This window comes from Chaetodon trifascialis, chromosome 11 (assembly GCF_039877785.1).
Source record: "Chaetodon trifascialis isolate fChaTrf1 chromosome 11, fChaTrf1.hap1, whole genome shotgun sequence".
Classification (NCBI taxonomy): domain Eukaryota; kingdom Metazoa; phylum Chordata; class Actinopteri; order Chaetodontiformes; family Chaetodontidae; genus Chaetodon; species Chaetodon trifascialis.
Genome location: NC_092066.1, coordinates 27,461,950 through 27,487,023, shown reverse-complemented (window position 1 = coordinate 27,487,023; position 25,074 = coordinate 27,461,950). Strand labels below are relative to the sequence as shown.

The 25,074-nt window shown below is 42.1% G+C and overlaps 1 protein-coding gene across 2 annotated transcripts in view; it reads left to right on the top strand.

Annotated features, from left to right (window-relative positions):
- Positions 1–25,074, top strand: part of xkr4 (XK related 4) — a 350,180-nt gene that overhangs the window by 62,596 nt on the left and 262,510 nt on the right. The window contains exons 3-4 of one of the 2 annotated variants that reach the window (XR_011602646.1): positions 2,713–3,067; positions 9,305–11,279. Coding sequence is in view for 1 of the 2 variants with exons in the window: in XM_070974627.1 (XP_070830728.1) it covers positions 2,713–3,067; positions 9,305–9,905 (956 nt within the window). In the remaining variant the exon portion in view is untranslated. Of the gene's footprint in view, positions 1–2,712; positions 3,068–9,304; positions 11,768–25,074 lie in introns of those variants that run through there. The other variant, XM_070974627.1, reaches the window with a different exon arrangement.

Sequence of the window (25,074 nt, the reverse complement as noted above, 5' to 3'; positions counted from 1 at the left end):
AGGATTTAAACCATCTTAGCGCAGTTCCCTTAATGCCAATGAAATGTTCCAGTGTCTGCAATAGGATGCCATGGTCAATGGTGTCAAATGCAGCACTAAGATCCAGTAAGACTAGTACAGAGACAAATCCTTTATCAGATGCGTATATAAATTAAGTATAAAGTACACAAGATACAGAACAGAAAAAAACTACTATGTATATGTACATTTGTACAGATTATAAAAAACATAGTAAATGCCAAAGAATTGCTGGCTCCTTCCATCTTCCAACTAGTGATGGTTGGATCATGTTGAAAGCTCTGGAGAAGTCGAAGAACCAGTATGCTCCAGACGGGAAAGAGATTGATAGAGCAAGTGGATGACTGTGTCCTCCACACCGATGCTTAGATGATATGCAAACTGTAGGGGGTCCAGCTGGCTGCCCGCCAGGTGACAGAGGTGGTGGTTCAGTATAATCCTCTCCAAGGTCCTCATCAGGTGGGAGGTGTTTGGGCTCCGTGGGATGGGACTGGAACCACACAGGAAGTTTTCCAAAGGGTCGGAACTCTCTCCAGACTGAGGCTCATGGCACCTGACTTTAGTTTTAGTCTTAGTGTTTGCACAAAAATGTAGTTTTAGTGAAATTTTAGTCATTTATTTTTTGTTGTCAACCAAAATGTAAGACAAGTAGTCTAGTTTTAATCAATAACTATAATAATAATTTAACATTTTTATGTCAACTATGGCTGCCATTGTTGTTATGTAGTTACTATGTTGTTACTACTACAGGTGTGGATCTCCTCTTGCACACGGTTGGTGGAAAAGACACTTGTTAAAACACAGTGCTCATGTCACTCTGCTCTCCGCTCTTCCCTTTACAACAGACTGACTCTCCTCCGTAAGTCCAACTGCTAATTCCAAACTCCAGCTGTTTGGACAGAACAACTTTCTCTCTGTTCCTGCTCACCTAGCATTGCCACAGCTAGCTGTGCTCTCCATTGTAGACTCATTCCAAAGCTGGATTGTTCAATGAAATATACTCGTCTCTGTGTTAAGCTTGAGAGTAAAAGCAAAATCATTTGATAATGTAGTGATGTTTCTTTAGAGAATATAGAAAATAGAGAATATCTACAGCAACATTTAGATGGTTAATCCTGTAATTTATTCATTCTTTCAGACTGCAGCACTACAGATAATCAACTGAAGGTAACATTAATGTTAATTCCACAGCACTAATGTTACATTAGCTTACCGTTCTATAAATGTGGGCACGCTGCCTGCGTGTTTTTATAGTTTTGTCTCAGTTGTTTTGTTAAGTCTTCTTGTCTAATTCTCAGTAGACATATTTAGTCCATGTTTCTTTTAAAAAAAGTGTTCCTGAATGAGACAGAATTACTGAATTCAAGATGCTTCTTATAGTCTACTGTTGTATTAAGTCCACATACACACACACAGAAACACTGTGTGATAATAGATATTTGTAACTTAGTCTCAGTCATTCTAATTTAAGCCAGTAAAACATAAAAGCTTTTCAATCGTTTTTCTACCCCATGCCAGAAGATTCATTTGATCAGGCATGTCCAAACTATTCCACAAAGGGCCGTGTGGCTGCAGGTTTTTCCTCCAACCAATCAAGAGGCTGCAGTCTGACCAATCAGCTGTGTGAAGACTGAGATCAGCTGATGAAATGAGTCAAGTCTGGTGTGCTGCTGCTTGGTTGGAAAGAAAACCTTCAGCCACTCGGCCCTTTGTGGAATAGTTTGGACATGACCCTGTGTATAGGAATTGTTTCTGATTATAGCTTTTTTCTGACGAAGTTTTTCTTTTTTTCTTGAAAAAAAAAACTTGTGTAGTCTATACGTTGCTTGTTCCAATTCCTTATATGCTGATTTGTCTTTTCTTTCTTTTTTTTTTTAACATATATAGTAACTGTCATACAAAAAGTCTAGGGCAACTGTCTGGTGTGAAAAGGGCCTGCTGGCTACCTAATAAGTATGTTGGACCCTATGCAAACACATACCTCACCGATGATGATACTGCAATCATTATTATCAAACATTAGAAGGATAATGATTTCTTTATAGTGCTCATACCACAACAGACTTTACATATCACTTCATTGTAAAGGAAAAATAAAGATCCTAAACATGGTAACAAAACAGAGGCAAATACAGAGGAAATAAAATGAAACCAAAATGAAATTTATGAACATGGCACAGGGGTAACACTGTCGCCTCGCAGCTAGAAGGTCCCGGGTTCGATTCCCACCTGGGTCACTGGGGGCATGTCTTCCACCAAGCCTTCGGTGCCTGCTGCTCAAGAAAGGGCCTTTCTGTGTGGAGTTTGCATGTTCTCCCCATGTTCACCTGGGGTATCCTCCATAAAAAACACCCACTAAAAACATGCAAGAAGACCACCACCTGACCAATGGTGACGAAGGAACTGGTCCCTGGGCGCTGGTCGGCTGGCAGCCCATCACTCCTGGTCTGCCACGGAGGAAGGACTGACCAAGGACGGGTCAAAAGCGGAGAAGAATTTCACATAAGCATGGCGTGTGCAGTTTGCCCCCCCAACTCTGCATGTTGTGTTGTTTGTGACTAATATAGGATGTCTTCTTTTCTTTTTCTTCTTTATTGACAAGTTACAGATTGCTGTGTAGACCGCAAAAATATTATACGTAAATATGGTACTGAAATCAAACCTGCTGTGTTACTGTGTGCCCGTTTGTTACAGGTATGACAGCAGCAGCATCCCTTGTTTCTCTGGCCTGGGCCCTGGCCTCGTACCAGAAGGCCCTTCGAGAGTCTCGCGATGACAAGAAGCCCATCAGCTACCTTGCTGTCATCATCCAGTTCTGCTGGCACTTCTTCACTATTGCTGCGAGGGTCATCACCTTTGCCTTGTTTGCCTCAGTGTTTCAACTCTACTTTGGCATCTTCATTGTCCTGCACTGGTGCATCATGACCTTCTGGATTGTCCATTGTGAGACAGACTTCTGCATCAGCAAGTGGGAGGAGATTGTGTTTGACATGGTGGTGGGCATAATCTATATCTTTTCCTGGTTCAACGTCAAGGAGGGACGGACAAGGTGAGGACACTCAGCTTCATTTAGTGTGATTTAGAACTGGAGAAAAGATCTATTTCAGTGGCTTAATTATCGATAGTAACGTTAATTGAATTGAAGGGTTTTTTATTCTGTATTCTGAAAAACTGCCCTGATGCCAGAACTTTGACCTCAGAATGGCAGTGTAGAACAGGTCATGGCTTAACAAATTCAAAGTTTTTCCTCTGATACCATCAAACTGTTTAGTAAATTTCTCATAAATGTTGTGGTGTCATTACAATAAGAGGGATTTATCCTCAGGGGACTGCCAACATCCACAGCAAATTTCCTAATCTCTGAAGTCTATTTTCTTTATCTTGTGTACTTTGACCTTTTCACTCATTGTTAGTGCTAAGGGAAAGCTTGTGGAGTGTCCAAAAGTGTATTTTAAATATTCAGTGCAACTGACGGGTGTTTAAGCTGGATGGAGATAGGGGAATCTTCTATTCCCAGGTCAAAAGGACACTGTCTGAAAACAACTTAAATGGCCCTGCAATCGGCTGGCGACCAGTTCAGGGTGTACCCCGCCTCTCGCCCATTGTAGCTGGGATAGGCTCCAGCCCCCCGCAACCCCGAAAGGGATAGGCGGTATAGATAATGGATGGATGGATGGAATTACTAAGCAAGTCTAATGAAAATTGAGATTATTATAGTCTACGACACCAACTCTTTTTTCAAAGCTGCATGGAAAATGCCTACTTCTGTGCCAGCAGTGCTCCAATGGTTGTCGGTCCTGAACTGAATCAGGCTGTCGTGCGTGCCTGCGGTTGAGAGCTGATATGGGACAGGGATGTTTCAGGAGCTGGAAGGCCTCCGGTGTTGGCAACAGATGAGAAGCCGCTCTTTTGGCGGCTGTTTGACCCAGACAGACGGGTTGAGGCTGGCTGCAGGACTTCGGTCCAAAGAGGCTGACAGTCGTATGGCAAAAACGTCTCGGCTAATAATGAAGTTGAGAACACTTTCGATGGCCTGTCAAAAGTCTCTACAAAAATCTTCTTACATGATTCAGCTTTAATGCTTAAAGAAAAGAAAAGTTTGGCTTTAATAAGACAAAAGATTAAAATATCTCGCCAGTAGGCGGGAAAAAGACAACCAACAAGCAAAAATTTAAGTTACAAAAACTAAAGAAAGATTAAAATGCCAAAAAAGGGGTGAGTAAAGAACAAGTAAAGACAGGTCTCGAACAAAGAAGTGAGACAACGAAGAGAAGAAGATGTCCAAGAAGATGTGTAACAAAGAAGAAAGTGAATGGAAGAAGTGCGTAGAAGAATGACAAAGAAGAAGTGAGCACTTGATGCACGTTGCAGGATGTGTCTTCGATGGCATGACAAACAGACCTGCGTGTATGTAGAATAATTTACAGGTGAACAATGTGATTTCATCTTATAGTGAGACAACATTAACTAATGATTGTGTACGATGGACTCATGTGCTTCTCACCATGGTCAGTCACATATATTTTAAATGATCAATTTTTCAATGACATGTCAACATCATTCAAACATGCGTCAGACACCTTTTGATGAATAATGACTACATTCATACTCATAATAACACATCTGATAATTAATACCATAAGTAACTAATAGAACAAAGAAACAAGGAAAGGCAGATTATATTTGGTGAATTAAGCATCAACAATTATAACTGTCTCATGTCACTATCTGAAACCTAACCGCTTCTAGTCTCTAAATGGCAATATGGTTCCATGGTAGAAATCGGATAAAAAAAAAAAATATCATGAGTGTTAAGATTATAGTTTAGTCATTTTACAAGCTAGAAAAACACTGATACCATACAAATTATGAGTTTAGCGCTTTAGGTGTTAGGATCCTGCAGACTTGTCCTTGTGTTTCCTCTTGCCATTTCCCCAGTGTAGATTTTGTCTGTTTGTTTCCCGTCTGTCTACCTGGGTATGTCTCTACACCTGGCCAGCTCCGCCTTTCCCAAGGCCGCACCTGATGTACATGACACTAATTAGGTACAGGTTAAAGGGGGAGAGCTCTCTCCTACCTGTTGCGGGATTGTTCCAGACTCCTTCTTCCCGACTTCTCCTGACTCGTTCCTCCTGAGTTCTGACTCCTGGCGTGATCGTGTGTTTCATTAGTTTGAGTAACAAACTCTCTTTCTCCTCTGCTCATGAGTGTGCTAATGTTCTCTTATGAACTACCACTCAGGTGTGTTTTTCCGTTTCAGCTGCCTGCCTGCCACGTCAGCATGTGCCTTGCCTCAGACCCATCGCAACATGCACTTTTTGTTCTTAGTTAATTCTCCACTCCTTTTGAGTGCGCCTTTTTTTCAACATTATTTATTTTTAATAAATTGTGTTTGTTTTATACCTTCTCTCTGGTCTGCATCTTTGGGTCCAAGCAAAAACATTTGGTGAAAACCATAACAGAACAATCTGGCCAGTATGGACCCAGCAGACCCAGTGAAGAAAGAAGTCACGATCCAGGGCATGTTACTCGGCCAGCACAAGCAATTATTCCAGGCGCTCTATGATTCCAATCAGCATATGGCGTCTCGGGTGGCTGAGCTCTTATGCCACATGGCCCAGCTCACTAGTTTGATCAAGCAGCAGATAGCTCCCCATGCCGTCCCCCCCAAACCTCCTTCTGTGGAAGCGCAGATTTCTACTCCCGAACCATTCGACAGAACTCACAGTAGGTGTCGGGGGTTTTTGTTGCAATGTAATATGGTTTTTCGCCAGCGACCATGGTCATTTAGTTCCAATCAAGCGAAAGTACTATTTACTTTCGGGGCTGGCTGTCAAGTGGAGGAGCTTATGGTGGAGGTAACCCCTGTCAAGATGATCATATTGGGCAATCACCAGGAGGAAATTTCCTTCTTCCTCATTCAATCTCCACATGCCTCCTTGGTCCTAGCACATCCATGGTTACGGCTCTGCAACCCACAGATCGATTGGGCTCAGGGGAAAATTTCAGGGTGGAGTTCCCAGTGTCATTTGTTCAGCCCTCCCTTCTGCAGGTAGAGTCCTGCGCAGCCTCTCCTCCAGATCCCCAGGGATCTTTCCTCCATTCCTGCCAACTACCATGACCTCCAGGAAGCATTCAGCAAGGAGCGTGCACTATCACTTCCTCCTCATCGTCCCTACGACTGCTCCATCGACCTCCTCCCGGGTGTGCCCCCCCTGCCCACCAGCCGGCTCTATAGCCTGTCACGCCCAGAGCGGGAGGTGATGGAACAATATATCAAATTCGGTTGGCCGGTCCCGTAGATCCAAAAGGAGCTTCAGCATTTTCTCAAATTCACTAACTTCTATCACAGGTTTGTCCGGGACTATAGTAAAATAGCCGTCGCTTTGACGAAGCTGACTTCTTCCAAAGTGAAGTTTAGCTGGTCAATGGAGGCTGACAGGGCCTTTAAGAAACTCAAGGGGCTGTTTACATCCCCATTCTGGTTCAACCTAAGCCTGCTAAGCCATTCATAGTGGAGATGGATGCGTCTGACACAGGGGTAGGGGCTGTACCTTCCCAGTACGCCGAGCCAGATAACCGTTTGCACCCGTGTGCATTTTTCTCTTGATGCCTTTCCCCAGCGGAGCAGAATTCTGATGTCGGCATTCAGGACCTGTTGGCTGTAACGCTCACACTGGAGGAATGGAGACACTGGCTGGAAGGGGCTGAGCAGCCATTTGTGGTATGGACTAATCACAAGAATTTGGCTTATATTAAATTGGCCAAAAGATTGAACTCCTGCCAAGCCCGGTGGGCAGTATTCTTTAGTCGATTTAACTTTTCAATCACTTACAGACCCGGGTCCAAGAATACCAAGTCTGACGCACTGTCCCGCCAGTTGTCCCCCCCGGTCTGAGGCCGAACCTGAACCCATCGTTCCAGAGTCATCGCAGCTCTCTCTTGGGAGATAGAGGGAGTCATTCGGGATGCCCAGCAGCAGCATCCAGACCCTGGTGAGGGACCCAAGCATAGATTGTACCTCACACTGTTCATTCGCAGGTGCTTAAGTGGATCCATGCTAACTGCCTTGTCTGCCATCCTGGAGCGAACTGTACCATTTCGCTGCTGAGACGGCATTTCTGGTGGCCATCTCTGGAGGCTGATGCTCCCGAGTACGTTGCAGCCTGTTCCACCTGTGCTCATAGCAAGGCCTCTCACAAGGCTCTGGCCGTCTCCTCCTTACGCTGCCCGGACCTGGGAGACCCTGGTCTCATATTGCGATCAACTTCGCCACTGGACTGCTACCGTCGCAAGGTAAAACCACCATCCTGACAGTAGTAGATCGTTTCTCTAAAGCTGCTCACTCTGTTCCTCTACAGAGGCTGCCCTCGGCTCTGGAAACAGCTGAGCTAATAATTCTCAATATTGTTGGACTACATGGTATTCCCCATGATATTGTCTCTGACCAAGGACCCCAGTTCATCTCCCAGGTATGGAAAGCTTTCGCCAAAGCATTGGGGGCCACGGCCAGCTTGTCTTCTGGTTTCCATCCCCAGTTTAATGGGCAGGGCTAACCAGGACTTAGAAGCGATGCTACGGTGCTTATGCTCTGACAACCCGTCGGAGTGGAGCACTCCTCTCCCGTGGGTGGAATATTCTCATAATTCCCTGATTTCCTCTGCCAGTGGTTTCTCCCCCCTTTGAAGTCTCTTTAGGTTATCAGCCATCGCTGTTCCCTTGCCGTTGCATCAGTGGCCGATCACATCCGTTTCCCATCCTGAAAGTTGTCAACCCTCGGGCGGTGACGCTGAAGTTACCTGATTCTATGAAGTTACCTGATTTTCCTTCTGAACCCCCTCTGCCTCCCCTGGTCATTGACGGCGACCCTGCCTTTACTGTCCGCCGTCTGGTAGATGACAGAAGACGGGGCAGAGGACTCCAATACCTGGTGGACTGGGAGGGCTATGGTCCAGAGGAGCGAAACTGGGTGCCGCGTTCTTTTATCCTTGACCCCACCCTCATCAATGACTTCCATTGAGCCCACTCTGATAGGCCTTCTGGAACGCCAAGAGGCATCCGTTGAGGGGGGGTACTGTTAGGATCCTGCAGACTTGTCTAATCCTCGTGTTTCTTCTTGCCCTTTCCCCGGTGTGGATTTTGTCTGTTTCCCCTGTCTGTCTAGCTGGGTTTGTCTCACCTGGCCAGGTCCGCCTTCCCCGGAACGCACCTGATGCGCATGACGCTGATTGGGCACAGGTTAAAAGGGAAGAGCTCTCTCCTACCTTTTGCCGGATTGTTCCAGACTCCTTCCTCCCGACTTCTCCTGACTCGTTCCTCCTGAGTCCAGGACTCCTGGAGTGATCGTGTGTTTCATTAGTTTGAGTAACGAACTCTCTTTCTCCTCTGCTCTTGAGTGTGATAATGTTCCTCTCATGAACTACCACTCAGGTGTGTTTTTCTGTTTCAGTTGCCTGCCTGCCACGTCAGCATGTGCCTTGCCTCAGACCCGTCGCAACAGAGCTCCCTTAGTTGTTTTTCTCCACTTCTTTTGAGTGCGCTTTCTGTTCTTAGTTAATTCTCCACTCCTCTTGAGTGCGTCTTTTGTTCAACATTATTTATTGTTAATAAATTGTGTTCGTTTTATACCTTCTCTCTGGTCTGCATCTTTGGGTCCAAGCAAAAACATTTGGTGAAAACCATAACAGTAGGAACATCCAAAGTTGAATCCACTGTTTAGATTGCATTATCCTGATGTGATAGAAAAGAGAGCACAGTCACACAAAACAGTTTGCTACAGGAATGTCTGATTTACAGCTTGTCCAAGTTATCTGATTCTGGAGTCTCTCTGAAGACATGTTACTTGTCCATCCTGATGGTTTTAATGTCCTCATCTGATGTGATGCTGTAAAAAAAAAAAAAAAAAAAAAAAAAAAAATTCCATCTCCATGAGAACAGTTTAACTGATAGGTAATCCTTTGTAGTTGATCGCTTTCGTTTCCAGTCGTCCTGAAGGAATAGGGGGAGGAAAGCTTCAGGTCAGACATCACGTCTCCCTACATTAGCTGCATTAACTCCTTGCAGCTGGAACTGCAAGGGAGAAGGGTCAGTTAAAGGGCAGTTCTGCTACAGAGGCATGACCAGTATAGCCACCCTTACGGCTCACTGTCAAAATACAAAATAAGCACTGCCAACAACACGTACCTATCCTTCTAATACTGGAGAACAGTGCTTCATGCTTTGCTTACTGATTTGTTTCACTCTATGTTATTAATTTATTCTTATCATGTTTCATGTCTTTGTTTAGATGTCGGCTTTTCATCTATTACCTAGTAATCCTGGTGGAGAATGCAGCTCTCAGTGCATTATGGTACCTCTATCGGTCTCCTCACACCACTGACGCCTTTGCAGTACCAGCACTCTGTGTCATCTTCAGCAGTTTCCTCACTGGTGTGGTTTTCATGCTCATGTACTATGCCTTTTTCCATCCTAATGGGCCGCGCTTTGGACGGTCACTGAGCGGCCAGGGACTCGACCTGGACCCCACCGCTCAGTTCTCCACACTACCATCTGAAGGTGCCACCAACTCACTTCGTTCCAACCGCGGTGCCACCACAACCCTAGAGCGTGACATGGGGAAGTATTCTGAGCGGGACGGCTGCATGCCTGTGTTTCAGGTCCGACCCACAGTGCCATCCACACCATCATCTCGTGCTCCACGCCTTGAGGAAACTGTCATCAAGATTGATCTTTGTCGGAACCGCTACCCAGCTTGGGAGCGCCATGTTCTTGACCGCAGTATACGCAAGGCAATTCTGGCTATAGACTGCTCCCTGACTGCTCCACGGCTGCAGTACAAAGATGATGCTCTGGTGCAGGAGAGGTTGGAATATGAAACCACATTATAGTTACACCCTGCTCTAGGAACCCATTCAGGGGTGCTGTCTTCAGATGATTATCTGCTATCACATCAACAGCAACAGGAACTGTGGCAATAAGAATTTTGTTACTACCAACAATCTCACTTTTCATCTCTCATTCCCCTTTTTCTTTTTCTGCTCCTTTGCATCAGCGCCTAGTTGGTAGTAATGGGAGGAGCAATTAGTGTGCAATGCAGTTGATGTTGCTGGATGTATTTGGGTACTTGTAGGTTATTGCAGTTGTTTTTACTTCCTGTCATCAGGGAAATCCTGTCTGGTACAAACTAAATGCAAATCCACAGAGCACTTTGACACCCACCTAAACCCTACAGAAAGGCGATGCGCCGTCTTGTTTTGGTTGGAAAAATTTAGGATAAAATAAGCATGTGTCCATGTCCATCTAGACAATTTTTAAATGATCAGATATACCACTTTAACCCAAATGACACCTGAGTTACACAGAAATTCCCCTAATGTGTTGAACAAAGGATGTAATTCCTCATATAGCAACAGTAGAAATTTGAACTGTTATATCCATCTTAATGCTTTTGGAAGAGTGTTAACTGATTTGAAGTTCTAATGACGTGTTCCCATAGCAGCCACAACTGGCTGGGTGCTTCCATCAATGTCTACATGGTAACACTCATTGCTCCTGCTCTCTTAGTGCCAAAAAGGTTCCTTGGAAATGTCTTCTTGCTCCTGAGAGTGGAAGACCTTAGAAATGGTTGGGGAGTCCAAAATATTCTTCTCTGGCCTTGACATTTCATTCCTCTTGGATAATTCTGGTCTATACTGGAAGATGGTCGGAATGTTAGTGAACTACATGAAGACAATAGTCAAAGTAGCATCTATACCCAGTCATTGTATTGTGTTACTAAACCTGGCTGGAATGAAGCATAAGGAGCAAAACAGAGGGGGTGAAAGCTGGACAGACATAAGGTCTACAAAATAACACCATGCCAAGAAAAAATCTTCCTGGCAGCTGAATTCAACTATTTGCAGTCCAGCCTCATAAACCTGGGTGTGCTAGGATACCGATCTTTGCTCGTTTGTTAAGGAGAATGTGGGGGGGAGAGCAGAAGAAATTTCAAAAGCACCAGACAGCAGTGAAAAAGAGATGACAAGAGAGAGAGACAAGATGCAAGAAACGGAAATGAGTAGGTGATGCAGAAGAGAAAACGTAGACAAGCAGCCATCTCAGCCAAACTAAACCAAGCACCTGGATGTACAGTACTGTGATACCACATGCAGCATTTTTTACTTTAGAAATGATGTAGAGGGTACTGAAGACATTGTAATTCTGTGTTTTTTGTGGTTACATGTTTATGTGTTGATGATAGGTGATATCAGGTGATCAGGTGTGTGTGTGTGTGTGTGTGTGTGTGTGTGTGTGTGTGTGTGTGTGTGTGTGTGTGTGTGTGTGTGTGTGTGTGTGTGTGTGTGTGTGTGTGGTGTTAAAACGGTTCTGTGCTATCATCGATGAGTGAAGGTATATCTTGACATTTTGATTTAAGTTTGCTTGATCTTTGATAAACACATCACCTTCTGGTGAAAATGCTCCTGTTTTTGTCCTCAATCTAACCCAGGAACAGCATTCAACACTGTTACACCAAGCCATACAACAGAAGTGAGTATGGTGCTGGTAGTGTCCACTAGCTTCAATGACTAATGATAAGATAAGATATAAGATAAGACTTTATTGACCCACACTGGGGAAATTTAGTAACTAATGTTAACAAAATTATTTTTTTTTAAACTGAAGTGCCACTATAAAAGCTTGATGCAGGACCATCACACCACATATCATGGTCAAATACAGACATTTTCAGTGAGTGACTATTGCTGGAAAAGACAGCAACAACAACAATAAAAATAAAAAATAATTGCAGATGGGTATAAAGTAACAAAAAAACACAATTCCAAGAGATATAGATTTATTTCAAAATGACACAACACAGAGAGAGCTCTGTCATGTTATTCATGTTTCATTTTTGTTTTTGTTTTTTTCTGGCATTTTTCATCTGTGAGGAATCTAATCCTTGTATGTTCCTGTGCCAAAATAGACATGTTCATCAAGAGTTTGCCATGCTAATTAATGCCACAATGGGAAAGAAACAAGAGGAAAATGCTAAATTTGGATAAAATGGTGAGCAGAGAGATGAGGACAGGAGGGTAGAGAACTTTTTCTTTAACTTAAGCTAAGCTGTTGTTCTGATGTCAGTGCCCTATTCCAGTCATATCACACTTGTCAAAAATATAAATACTCTTAATTAAAATGACAGGAAGCAACTGGATCACAATGACTCCTGACTATGAACATCATCTGATTCAGACTGGAGCAGACTCGGTTGAACTTGGCCTAATCAGTTGTCATGTTCATATTCATATTTATCATGGGTTAAACAATTGTAATGTGTCCCCAGATAATGTCCCCAACATTAGAAGTCACCAAGAAATTGCCTGACATCTAGTGAGTTCATATTTTCAACATTCCTCCCAATGTTCATATAGTTTATGACTGCCTGGGTGATTAAATGTCCAGGCTCCATAGGATCAGATCAAAATCAGCAGCGTGGTATGGAGGTGCTTGCTCAGGACAAGATAGTATCTGATGATGAGAAAAGACTAAAGATCTTAAGCTCTTAAACAGAAGATCGCAAACAGCATACTGCGAATTTTGTTATGCTTAGAGCTTACCAATAAGTGGTGCTGAAAATTGAAGGTTTGTCCTGATGGTGGCATGGAGGGAAAGATCATGGCCTCTCCATTAAGATTCATCCTGTGGAGCCACTAAAACTAATAGCAAATTTCAATCACAAACAGTTTGACTTCAGAGAATGCTGGGAAGCCAGAGGCAATGACATCATCACATACTGTAGATGAGCTGTCATGGAATGATCACGGCATGAGACTGTAGACTGGTTTTTTCCAGCTTAACCAAAGCCGCAGGTGTACAAAGTTTTTCTGACTTCAGCTGGTCATGTGATTCTGTGTATGAAGTCAGAATTGTGTTGCAGGTCATTATAGATTATCTATAAAGTAAAGTAAATTGATCATCTTATTATTTTGGTTACAATAATATAGCACTAAACAGAGGATTAGTGTGTAGCCCAATATATATATACCACAGAGAGAACCAACAGTACGTGTTTCCATGATCCACTGACCTGATAAATATATTCGAGCTTTTATTTGTGGTTTTCTCACTAGATGTAAGGTTTAAGTTTTAATAATAATTGTGCTTTGTTGGTGGTGGAAAGTCAAGAATACTGGATGATCTTAAATGATTCATATTTTGGTGCTTATGAACAGATACGCTATATTCTGTCAGAGATGTTCACTAAGGCACCATACCAGTGGTTTTGCATGCTTTAGCCATGTCACATTTATTTCATGTCACTGTCAATTTATTTTTTTTATTTTTTTGCAAATCATGCTGTTTTAGGAATTTTAATGTAATTTTCCTTTTTTTACTGCAACTGCATTGTAGTATAAAACTTGCACTTAAGTTGTGTGATCAAGTGAACATAATCTATATTGTTGTTAGCTACATCATTGCCGTAAATCTGTCTGCATTACCTACTATTTCATAGTGTACGAAAATGAATGGAAACCTACGGAGACCTGGAACTGAAGGTAAAATACATCCAAAAATCTAACAGTGTATAGCACACAACTAAAAAAATGTTGCAAAAATATAAAGTATACATAATGTATAGTAAGAAACCAAATTTGCAAATACAGTGGTATGGTTCTTTAAGTTTGTCAAGGTTTTTATCAGTTTAAGGTTGGCTACCTTTATCATCATTTATAGTGTCTTATCCTTTAAGTTTGGACTTTGGTTCATGAAACATCATATTGAAGCATAAGTCACAAAACTTTATTGTTACTATTAATTTGCCTTCTTACCACCACACTACTGTGTGTGTGCATGTTTGTGTGTTCTGATCAATGTGTGTAGTGTTCTACTGTACTGAACAGTTTGTAGAGTTTGGTTGTTTTGACCATAGCTCTTTTGAATTATTTTTTTCATCTTGTACTTAATTTTGAGCTTACTTAAATTTTACACATAAAACAGGACTTGGGGAATGTGAGTAAATATGAGAAGTATACATTCTGTAAAGTCATTTGTGGTTTCAGAGGAAGGTGCTTAAAATTGGATAAATTGCCTCATGTGATGTCACTTGAGTCAGTGTTGGTTGAATCTGCATGTGTCACGTTAGAAGAAGTGAGCTTACAAGACATCTATATCCAGCTCCTTATTTCTGCTGGCATTACACACCTGAATTTCCTGCTGAACTGTCAGTGGCCAAGTTGTATTGTGGGTAATGTACACACCGTTTTTTTGTTTGTTTGTTTGTTGTTGTTTTTTTTAAACATCTAAGTAGAAGAAGCACAGGTTTTAGGATGGCACAACGCTGTTAGAGTTGGGCATTCACTGTACAAGGCTGCATTTAGATAGCGCTGCAGGAGCTCATGCTCAGCTCTTTTTCATGTCTATGAAGAGGGAGAAATCTGCCTATATGTAATTTCTGCCTGGAAGGAATCTATTAATTCTCATTCTAAATCAATTTATCATTCAGTCAACTTTGGGATAATACATATGCTGTGGATGACAGGAGACCAAGAATTAAAGGACAGCTGAAAGTATCATAGGTATCACATTGAACAGACTGTTCTTTGGTAAAATAACTACAGAGACAGCATATCTTTGTTCTCTACTACAGGTCTAATTCACCAGCAGAGGTCCTGTGCTTATCAGTCAAAACTGGAGTTGTGCAAAATGAAATAAATGTACATTCACTGAAAACATTGCCATTATTTTATACAATCAGACAAGATTTCATTTGACCTGGTTGTTTGTCAGACATTTGTTAAAAGGAAACAGTAATTTGACAGAATCGTCATGGACTATGAAGAAGTCTGACTGAAGGTTGAAAACCAGATTTCACCTCTGTTGTCTCCTCTGTGTAAATGCAGTCTCATATTATTTGAAAGGGACGTGAAAGTACATGTATTTGCAGTGTCTCCCAAATCCACCCTTTGTTTGCTCATCACATGTCATGAACTAACTTACATACTGATATATATGATGTGTACTGATATAGACGGAAGGTTAAGCTACCTCAGTTTGTTTAATGGACAGAATACCCTCCACCCTCTCATTGGCGTCCAGTGACAATTTAGGTTCAGCTTTCTGTTTCTGTAAGGAACTCAATGAGTCTGAGTCCATTAACAGATGATATTCAGAGTGCTCCGAAGTATAACACTGAAAGTGAATGGGACTGTTTTCAAATGGACAGATGACTGAAACTGCATGACACGCATGACAGTACTGGACTCCAAAGCACAGTTTTTAATGTGGCCATAAAGCTTTACTCCAACTTTAATCTCACTGTTAAAACAAACAATGAGTTGTGGTCGTAAAAGCACGACTCCTCATTAGACTGGTGGTGGGTATCCTGCTCACTGGAAGTGTATCATAGGACATGACACATCAACAGCCTCCCTCCCTCACTTTGATCATGACTCTTAAAAGCTGCTTTCTGTATTTTGTTTGCCTTAAAGAGAAATATTTCTATTTTTGTCTTTATTTCGACCTCATATTTGAAGACATTATTTGAGGTTGAACTGAGACTAAGTTTGGTTCTCTTGTTCGCCTGGTGTGTGTGTGTGTGTGTGTGTGTGTGTGTGTGTGTGTGTGTGTGTGTGTGTGTGTGTGTGTGTCCTTTTTACACTGTTCATAATAATGAGTAATGTGTCAACAGCAGTTACTGTGCTTATACTAGGACAGAGTCATTGTCCAACAGGGAGGTTGCATAGACTTTTTCCCTCCATCCTCTCAGCTTGAACATATCTCAGATGAAAAGCTTTGTGTTCAGCTGTGATTATGTGGCTGCTGATTATCTCTGGTGGTAATGAAAGACATCAGTTGTGAAAAAACTATGAAGGAATAAATAAGCAATGTAGGGGATTCTAACACTAAAAAAAAAAATACTATTTCCCATGGCATATCCTTGGTTTTTCACTGTAGGAAAGAATTTTGAGTCTCCCCTCTCTGCCTCAGGGGTTTTTTGTTTTTTTCTGCTGCACCTCTTCATTCTGCACTCTCATAAATTAGCCTATAAACTCCACATGAAGTAACAGTTACACTGTAATGACAGTAACAGTAAAGGTTATTCACAAATCCCTGAACATCTCAATGGTTCTTGAATAATTGGAATGAAATTCAATTATTTGTAGGGAATTACATGATCAGAATTTACAGTTTCAAGGATATACAGTAAAAAAAATATGCAACATTATAACAATCATTCATATGTACATGGAGGGCAAGTGCCACATCCAAAACAACTGGATGCACATCTTTGGTCACAAGTGCTCAGTAATGAGCAGCCAATGAGGGATCATGCCCTTATTGCTGCACTGTTACTGGCCAGTTGGATTACCCATACAAAGGGGGTGAGATTCCTGGGGCAATATTTGAAGCAAGACTGTCCATCCTGGAAAACATCTCATCTCCTACCAAAAGTGAAAATTAGCTTCTTTCTGACCACCAGTGTGAAAGATGGGAACCAAGTCTGTGCAAAAATGCATTTCAGTTCAGCAGAAGCTAATATGAGACTTCAGCAGTCTCTGAGACAATCTTTCCCCAATCTTAGTTGCCCAAAATTAACAAATGTAAATGCAGAATTCATGTGACATTCAAATCACAGAAAACTGTCAGTCATACATGTCATTTTGATAGGTTCCAAATGCCCACATTGTCATTTAGGTATGAGGACTTATTGGAGGCGAGATGAGGCTGTATACACAGTGGGAGTTAGCAATTAATCCACAGTCACACCAGTGCGCTCACATAGCTGTTGACTATTGTTTTTCCATGCCCTCTGTAGTTCTCTGAGACGTGAACAGGCCTTCTGAGCATCCCTTGGGCTGTCTCTGTTCACCAGCTGCAACAGATCAAAGCTCTGCTGTAGGAGCCTGCACATACCATTCAAACAACAGAGAAGTCAACTTTATAACTCTTAGCTCACAATTGTCTAATCAGAGAAAATGACAAGGACAGGGTGTGTGCAGCAGCAACAGTCCCAGATTAGATAATACGTCCTTAGTACAAGCACAGTACCCAGGAGGTAAAAAATGATTTGAAGGATTCCAGTCATGCTTGTATTATCATTCTGTACAGATGTCAGTTTAGAGAATTGATTGAACAAGGAATACCACAGATAATGAATTGCTCAACTTTAAAACTTATCTGTAAATAAATGTATGCAAAGTGTACACGTTTAAAAAGAACATTCCTCTTTTTTTGAGTTCTGGCTGTGAAGGGTTTGATGCCACCATGACTGTAACTATGACAATATACTATGGAGAAAAAAAAAACAGATAAATGTGGTGTATGTGGTGTATTTAAAAAAGATACAAATGTGTAAGACAAAAAATATTGGTCTTTTCAGTAAGTTGCATTGTGTGATGAAAGTCTGAAGTGCTAAAAATGCATTCAATGGGGGAAAAGTACATTTTATTGTAAAAATAAATCAAGAGTGATGAACATGAACAAAATGTCATTTTTGTATATATGGGATTTTTGTAAATTTTTATTTGAATCTAATGCAACACAAACTACCAAAATCCATTTAATAAAGTACACTGTGGTCATTTTTCTGGCCTCAAGTTTGTTTATTTGTTCTTTCATTTTTTTCTGTGAGGTCAAAGCAAGAGTATTCTGGGATTATTCGTTAATCCTGAGCCTTAAGTATTAAATATTTCAGGACTCAAAGTAACAGACCAAAACGAAGACAATTGCCAGAATTAAACTATTCAATTTATTTACAGAAGGAAAACCAAAAACGCACTCAAACTGGGTGGAAATAGCAAAGAAACTATACTGGAGAACTGAAGTTGAGAGGCACAAAGAGTCCAAAAATTAAATTGATCCACAGGAAAATCCTGGACAGATCTTAGAAGTAGGGCTTTCAAAGGTTTTCTTTTTCTCAAAAACTCACACGGAAGGTAGGATGCGGTGTGCAGGTAATTAGACAGGGCCAGCAGTGCACGAGGAAGACACGCCCAGTCTCAGACAGACAAACAAATAGACAAATAACACTAGGGCAAAAGGGAAAGAGAAAAACTCTAGAAGACAAAAAGCAAATCCTAACATTATTATTATTATTATTATTATTATTATTATTATTATTATTATTATTGAATTTATTTGTTTCTGAGGATTGGACCATTTTGAGCAGACCGGGTTGGTGCATAGTATCAGAGTAACATTTTGTGTTTGCAAATTCTATGACATAATTTTGGTCATATTCTTACAACTGAAAATAAGAGTGTCATGCAGAAACCTTCCCAAGTGTTAAGACCAGTGGCGATAATCATGGAATCAGACAAATTATTTAACAGAGCTCCAGAGTTGTAGGAATGACCAGCAGAAGGCTGAATCGTATGCACAGAGGACACACACTACCCAACAGTGATGATATCAACAAAAATGACAAGTTGATTTGTCATGTCACATTACCATTAATTGTAGTTCATTAATATTTCTATTAGATGGGCTATGAAACAGAACAATGTGAGCAACAATTGAAAAAAAAAAAAAAAAAAAAAAAAAAACAGAAATGACAAATTACAACCTTTAATCATGCGATTAGAGGTCTGAGTCTGTTTTTGTTTTTGTTTTTTTGTTTTTGTTTTTTCCAGAAGCACAGTCTGTTATTTCAGGAACACAGTCAGTTTTTTCAGAAGGAAGTCCAAGCAGAGCGTTAATGTAATGCATAGGGTTATGGCAATGTCAATATGACAAGATGAGGCAGAGGTAGAGTGTGAACAGTGTCGGGGGGGTTCTGGGCCTTGTTAATAAGGCTGACAGCAGACGGGAAAAAACTGTTCTTATGGTGTGAGGTTTTGGTCCTGATGGACCGCAGCCTCCTGCCAGAGGGGAATGTCTCGAAGAGTTTGTGTCTGGGTTGGGAGGGATCAGCCACAATCTTTCCTGCACGCCTCAGGGTCCTGGAGGTGTACAGGTCCTGAAGAGATGGGAGATTGCAGCCAATCACCTTCTCTGCAGACCAAATGACATGCTGCAGTCTGCCCTTGTCCTTGGCGGTGGCAGCAGCGTACCAGATGGTGATGGAGGTGATGGAGGAGCTGAGGATGGACTTGATGATGGCTGTGTAGAAGTGCACCATCATTGTCTTTGGCTCCCACTTGAGGTCCTGGGAGATGATACCAGAAGGTACCAATTCATAATTGAACACTCCCACGACACAGGCCCCGCCGCCAACATTGTGACCTTGTCACAATGCCTTCGCCATCGTAGGATTCATAATTTAGGGGTATGCAGACGAATGGAAACATCATTTTTTCAGGTTCTGATTAGCAAAAATGGCTTTAGGATTTGGTTAAATGATGGCTTGTGTTTCTGCGTTTCATTTGGATGGAGATTTCTTTTATAACAGCTCTGTGGATGGGGTGTTTGTTTTGGGATTGTGGGGATTGTTTTTTAAAAACACCTCTATACGTGTGGACTGGGCATGGAAAAAAGAAGACAAGATTGGAGGTACAACTGAAAATTCCTGCCTGACTTGATTGTCTCTATACTAGCTTGAATGCATATATCATTTCTGTTGAGACAAGCTTATGACAGTGCAGCATGCCACCCTCTCGTTAAAATAACAAATAATTATCTAGCCATGTCAAGACGGTATTTCCTAAAATAGTTAAAATATCATGTTATATTATTGTTATAATGTTTTAGAAAAAGATTTAAAAAGTGTAATAATCAACCAGACTTGCTAGTCACCGTCCACAGCATATCAGTCATTTTTTTATTTAGCAAGACTACCAGTTGGAAATCATTGTGGGAAGGAAAACAGTATTAAAGCTGCAGTAGGTAACTTGTATAAAAGTAATTTTTTTAAAACTTTCCCTATGCCCAGAGAGCAGTACATGGAACATGTAATCTGCAGGAAAAAAAACAGCTCCATTGGTCCCACCTACTGCTCCTAGTGCGATTTGCAAGAATCCACCATGCCCAACACAAAACAATCAATCAGAGCCAGAGGAGCGTCTGAGGGAGTGTCTGACATCTGTCAATCACTACTCACCATGCTGTGAACCGCTCCCTCCCTCTGCTTATGTTGCTGACTGCTGCTCAGTCAAACAGCTCTGTGAGTGGTGTCAGGAGGCTAGTGAAAGCTATGGCAGAGCAACAGCCACCCGCAAAGGAGAAACTGCCCATACCGCCACGCAGACACCGCAGGGAGGAGGGGCTTGCAGGCAGGGTAGAAGGAGGGGGAGTGACATGAACTTGTGTTGTTTCAAGTTTTCAGGCTAAGTCTGCTCTCTTCTCGATCTTACCTACTGCAGCTTTAACTTCTGTAATTAAAAGGCCCAGTCCAAATTACTTGGGCCAAACCAAAAGCGAAAGTCTGGCACTGTGCTTGCATGATGGCCAAATTGACTTTTTTGTTTTTGTCATCTGTATCTCTAAGTAAATGGACTGCATTTTTATAGCACCTTTCTAGTCTACTTTGACCACTTCAAGCACTTAATTCAGCCATTCACATGATGGCAACCATTGGTTCAATGGGCTCTATTTTCGATTCCGCTGCCGGCACGGCGCAGGCTGTGCACCCAGCGCAGTGGCATTTTCGTGGTGCATGGCTCATTTGGTATTTTGGTAAAACCAAGGCGTACAGAGGTGCGCCAGGATAGGCGTTGCAGCGCAGTAGGGGGAGGTGTCTGCATAATCAGTTGGCGGATTTGGATTTTCATTTCATTTCAGTCCACGCGGGTGGCGTAAAAGCTCGCACCCCGGATCTGGTCGACTCTGTGTGCCAGTGGCGCACTGCCAGGCAAGTGGATTTTCGTAAACCAGCGGAGTCATGCGTTTACGTCACCAATACCTCACAGTCAGGTTTCCACAGTCAGGCATTTCACTGCAATCAATAATTAGCAACAGCCAGGATTCAATGCAACTATCTGAGTCAGCACATACAGTCAGACCTAAATTTATATATTTTGATCAGTATCTCATCTGACCACGTCGCAAGCGCGTTCAGCACGCGTAATGGCCACCCAACCTGACCGAATGAACACAGGTGAAACAGGGATGTCTGGTGATCTGTGACTCAAATTACCTGGTGACAAACGTGTATGCCAATTTCCCCAGGTCGGCACATGACTTGTTCATCCCAGCGAATTCTAGCATCCCTACAGTCTTTCAGGGGGACACCCCTCTGGATGGGTGGCTGCTCGGTGATAACGGCTATCCACTGAAAATGCGGTTGATGATGCCATATATCACACCTTCAACAAGACAGCAGCGTGGTTTTAACGGTGTTTTCAGCAGTGCTTGGTCAGTCATCGAACACACACTGCGATCAATAATTAGCAACAGCCACGATTCAATGCAACTATCTGAGTCAGCACATACAGTCAGACCTAAATTTATATATTTTGATCAGTATCTCATCTGACCACATTGCAAGCGCGTTCGGCACGCATAATGGTCACTCAACCTGACCAAATGAACACAGGTGAAACAGGGATGCAAACTGATCAATTAATGTCGCTGTGCCAACCAGAAACAGCCGTGGCATCCTACAGAGCATATATACTGCATCTATCTCAGAGCACTCGAGAGACACAGACAAACGGAAAAAACGTAAGTGATAATCGTCCACTACTACCCACGTCATTTCATTCCAAATATAAATGTTATCATTGTAATGCTTAACGTTATCTGCAAAGATGGAGTACATCATTGCTTTAAAGAGGATGAGGAGGAGGCCAAGGACTTACCATCTAAAGACCTCATATTTAGACGTGAGTGACGTCAGTCTCCTCCTGGGAGAGGTTTAGGCGTCGGACACTTTCCTGCGCAGGCTCAGTCATCCTCAAAACTTGCCATGCACCTCGCCAGCGGCGTTTTTAAAGGTGAGGTGAGGAGCTGGTGTGATTGGTGAAGATTTGACTCAGCTGTGTCAAACCCACTCCACGCCTTCTCACCTCCCTCTTTCTGAGTTGCGCTTCTTGGTGGGACTGAGATGAGAAGGGGTATAGATGGGGCAGCTGAAAAAGCACCTGACTTTGCACAGCGCCGGTCGCGGAATCAAAAATAGAGCCCAATATCTTGAGCAAGGAAATTTCACAAGACTGAAAGGGATCTAACCACCAACCCTCTGAATGGTGGACAATCCACTCTACACAGCTGTCACCCCATAAGCCCATAAATTTATATATTACAAAACATTATGTGATAGTTGTGGTCCAATATATTAAAAATAGGTCTGCCATGAGAGAATTCGCAACAGTCACACCTGTGCAATACAGCTTTGCGATGCATGTAAGACAGTCTGAAACAGTGCTAAAATGCTCAGCTAGATGGAGCTGGTTTTTCTTATGGCCCTGGTCTAGGGGAGGACCAGGCATAACATGTTGTGTACCCACTCCCAAGAAAGATCAGCGACACAGAATAAGTCCTAAGTAAAGGTAGCTTCAATTGTCTTCAGAGCTGAGCTATGCCCAAAATAACACACAAAACCTCATTGTTGAGCCCTGAACTTCTCTAATCAAATAAAACAAATAAACAACAAGAAAACTAACCTAGGCTCCTAACTCATAAACAGGAGAAAAAAGGGAATAAAACAAAAAGGGCTTCACACTCCTACTTGCTACCATACCATTAGGTCACCACAAATTTACAAGAACTATTTCCAATGCTAGACTGTCAAATTTCATCACAATACAAACTCACACAGGCAGAATTGCTGGTTCATTTTCTTTGGAGTGGGAAAGGAGAGAAGGGGCAATTGCTGTCAGCTGGAGTTTAAGTATACGTTTACATTTGGAAAAAACTATCATCAGTCCTTCCTAAGATGTTAACCTCTCACAGGGCTGAAATTGAAATGGTCTCAACATATGAGTATTTGGGTATTTTTGTTGATCAGAATTTGCCATTTCAGCCACACATCAACGACCTTGTTTCTAAGGTGAAACTGAGACCTTTTTTAGAAACAAATCCTGTTTCAGACAAGGAAACGCCTGATTTCTGCCATGTTTTTACCTTTGTTGGACTACGGTGATCTGCTCTATATGGGTGCATCTGAGCAATGCCTTAAGAAGTTGGACACTGACTGATCATGTATTCTGCTACCGCTGTCCCTTGGCCACCTTTTTTTTTTTTTTCGGGCATGGCAAGATGTTGAACTTTGCCTGCAAACCACCGTTCAAGTTAATTAATTATTAATCATTGTCAATGAACTGTGTAGCATTGTGGCATATAACATAAAACATCAATTAATTAATTAATTAATTAAAACTATAACATTATTTAAATTATAGTATGATACAATGCCACATAACTGGGAAACTTTGTCTTGTAGCCCCACAGAGTCAGAAGTAAGATCCAGCACCGAGCACCAGCCTTGAGCCCACAAGTTGAGAGTGGACAGGTAGGATTGCTTGTTGAGTGAATAAACAATTAATAGAATGAAGAGTATAGTGTAGACCTGCTCTATATAAAAAGTGCCCTGAGATGCTAGATGATTCAGCACTACATTAATGAGACTGACCTGAATTGATCAGAAGGCTTTGTAAAAAGGAGAGATTTGTGCTGAGAATTATGACCATTTTTAAAATGTGATTTGGTGTTGAAAGCAGAGCCAGGAGCCAGTAGTGATGAGGGGATTGCTCCTGTCAGTATGGAAGGAGCAGGTGAGCTGTTGTAACAGAGTGTGTGAACAAGCAAGCATTAGTTCCAATATAACCACTTTTTATGCCCAAACGAACACTTAGAGAACACTTAGATTCAGATATTGTTGAAAAGGATGTGTTAAAGAATAATGTTGAGGTTGTGCACTCACGTTGATATAAATCTACACTGTGAAGCAACCCTCACTTGCACTGAATTGGAAATATTTTAGAAAAATAGACTGAATTACAAGGCTTTACATAACAGTGCGCTATTGTAGACATAAAATGTCAGGTTATAATTACATGATTTTAATAATAATAGGCTGTGATCTAAATTGGGCCGGTCTGAGGCATGAAACTCCAGGGCTGAAAATGAGTCCCACTCCGGCCCTGGTTTAAGTCCTTCTTTGGTCTGCTTCCCTCTTATCTGTGCACATACATGTGTAAAATCGAAAATCAATACTGCCTGCGTTCTCAAAACATTCTACAGATGTTGGTCCCCAGAGTTAGATCTGACTTAGGCAAAAAGGCTTTTAAATATGCTGCTCCCAATTCTTGGAACAACCTCCAGAAGGGGGTTTGCATTGATTTTTTGTTGTGCCCTGGAAGTTGTAAGTTGTAAGCATATTACAAGGTGGTTGATCGACTCATTTAGGCAAGGGGCAGGATGTCAGCTGAGGGCGCGCTGCAGAAAGTTCAGCATTATGGCAATGTCTATGTTACAAGGGAAAAACAAGGCCCGAACCCAAAGATGCAGAGTCTCAAATCAGGGATTTATTAGAAAACAAAGTGCAACCCAAATTCACCATGACGGGAAACTCAAAGTACAACAAATAAAACCGAAAATACTCCAAAAGGGAGAGACAAGACTTACTAATGCTTGTAACTGAAAACACGCCCAATACAAAAACTGGCGGAAGATTCCTTGTAACAGGAAACTCAAAGTATACAAACGAACAGAAAAAACTCCAAAAGGGAGAGACAAGACTTACAACTGCTTGTAACTGAAAACTCACTCAATATGAAAAACTGGCAGGTGACACAAATACGTTCCAATATCACACTACAAAAACAGGAGGCTAGAGACAGGCTTGAGAGCCGGAGACACAAGGGAACACGGCTGGACTGAAGAATAGTCTGGCACAGGAATGAGAGTGAGTGGAGCATATGAAGCTGGCTAATTGCCGATGAGCTGCAGGTGCGACTCGTGTGCTGGGGGACACCCCTCTGGATGGGTGGCTGCCCCCGAGCCGACGGTCCCACCTCTCCACACCATGACAGCTGAAGAAAAGGGAAAAGAAAGGTAGATATTAATTAAAGTGCCAGAACAAAACCCGAGACCATGACAGTCTACCCCTTGTTGTTCTCCTTCTCTTGGATTCCCATGGGATGGACAATGGATGGAGAGTTTTGTTCTTTTTTGAGGAGCCAAACGCATTACAATGAA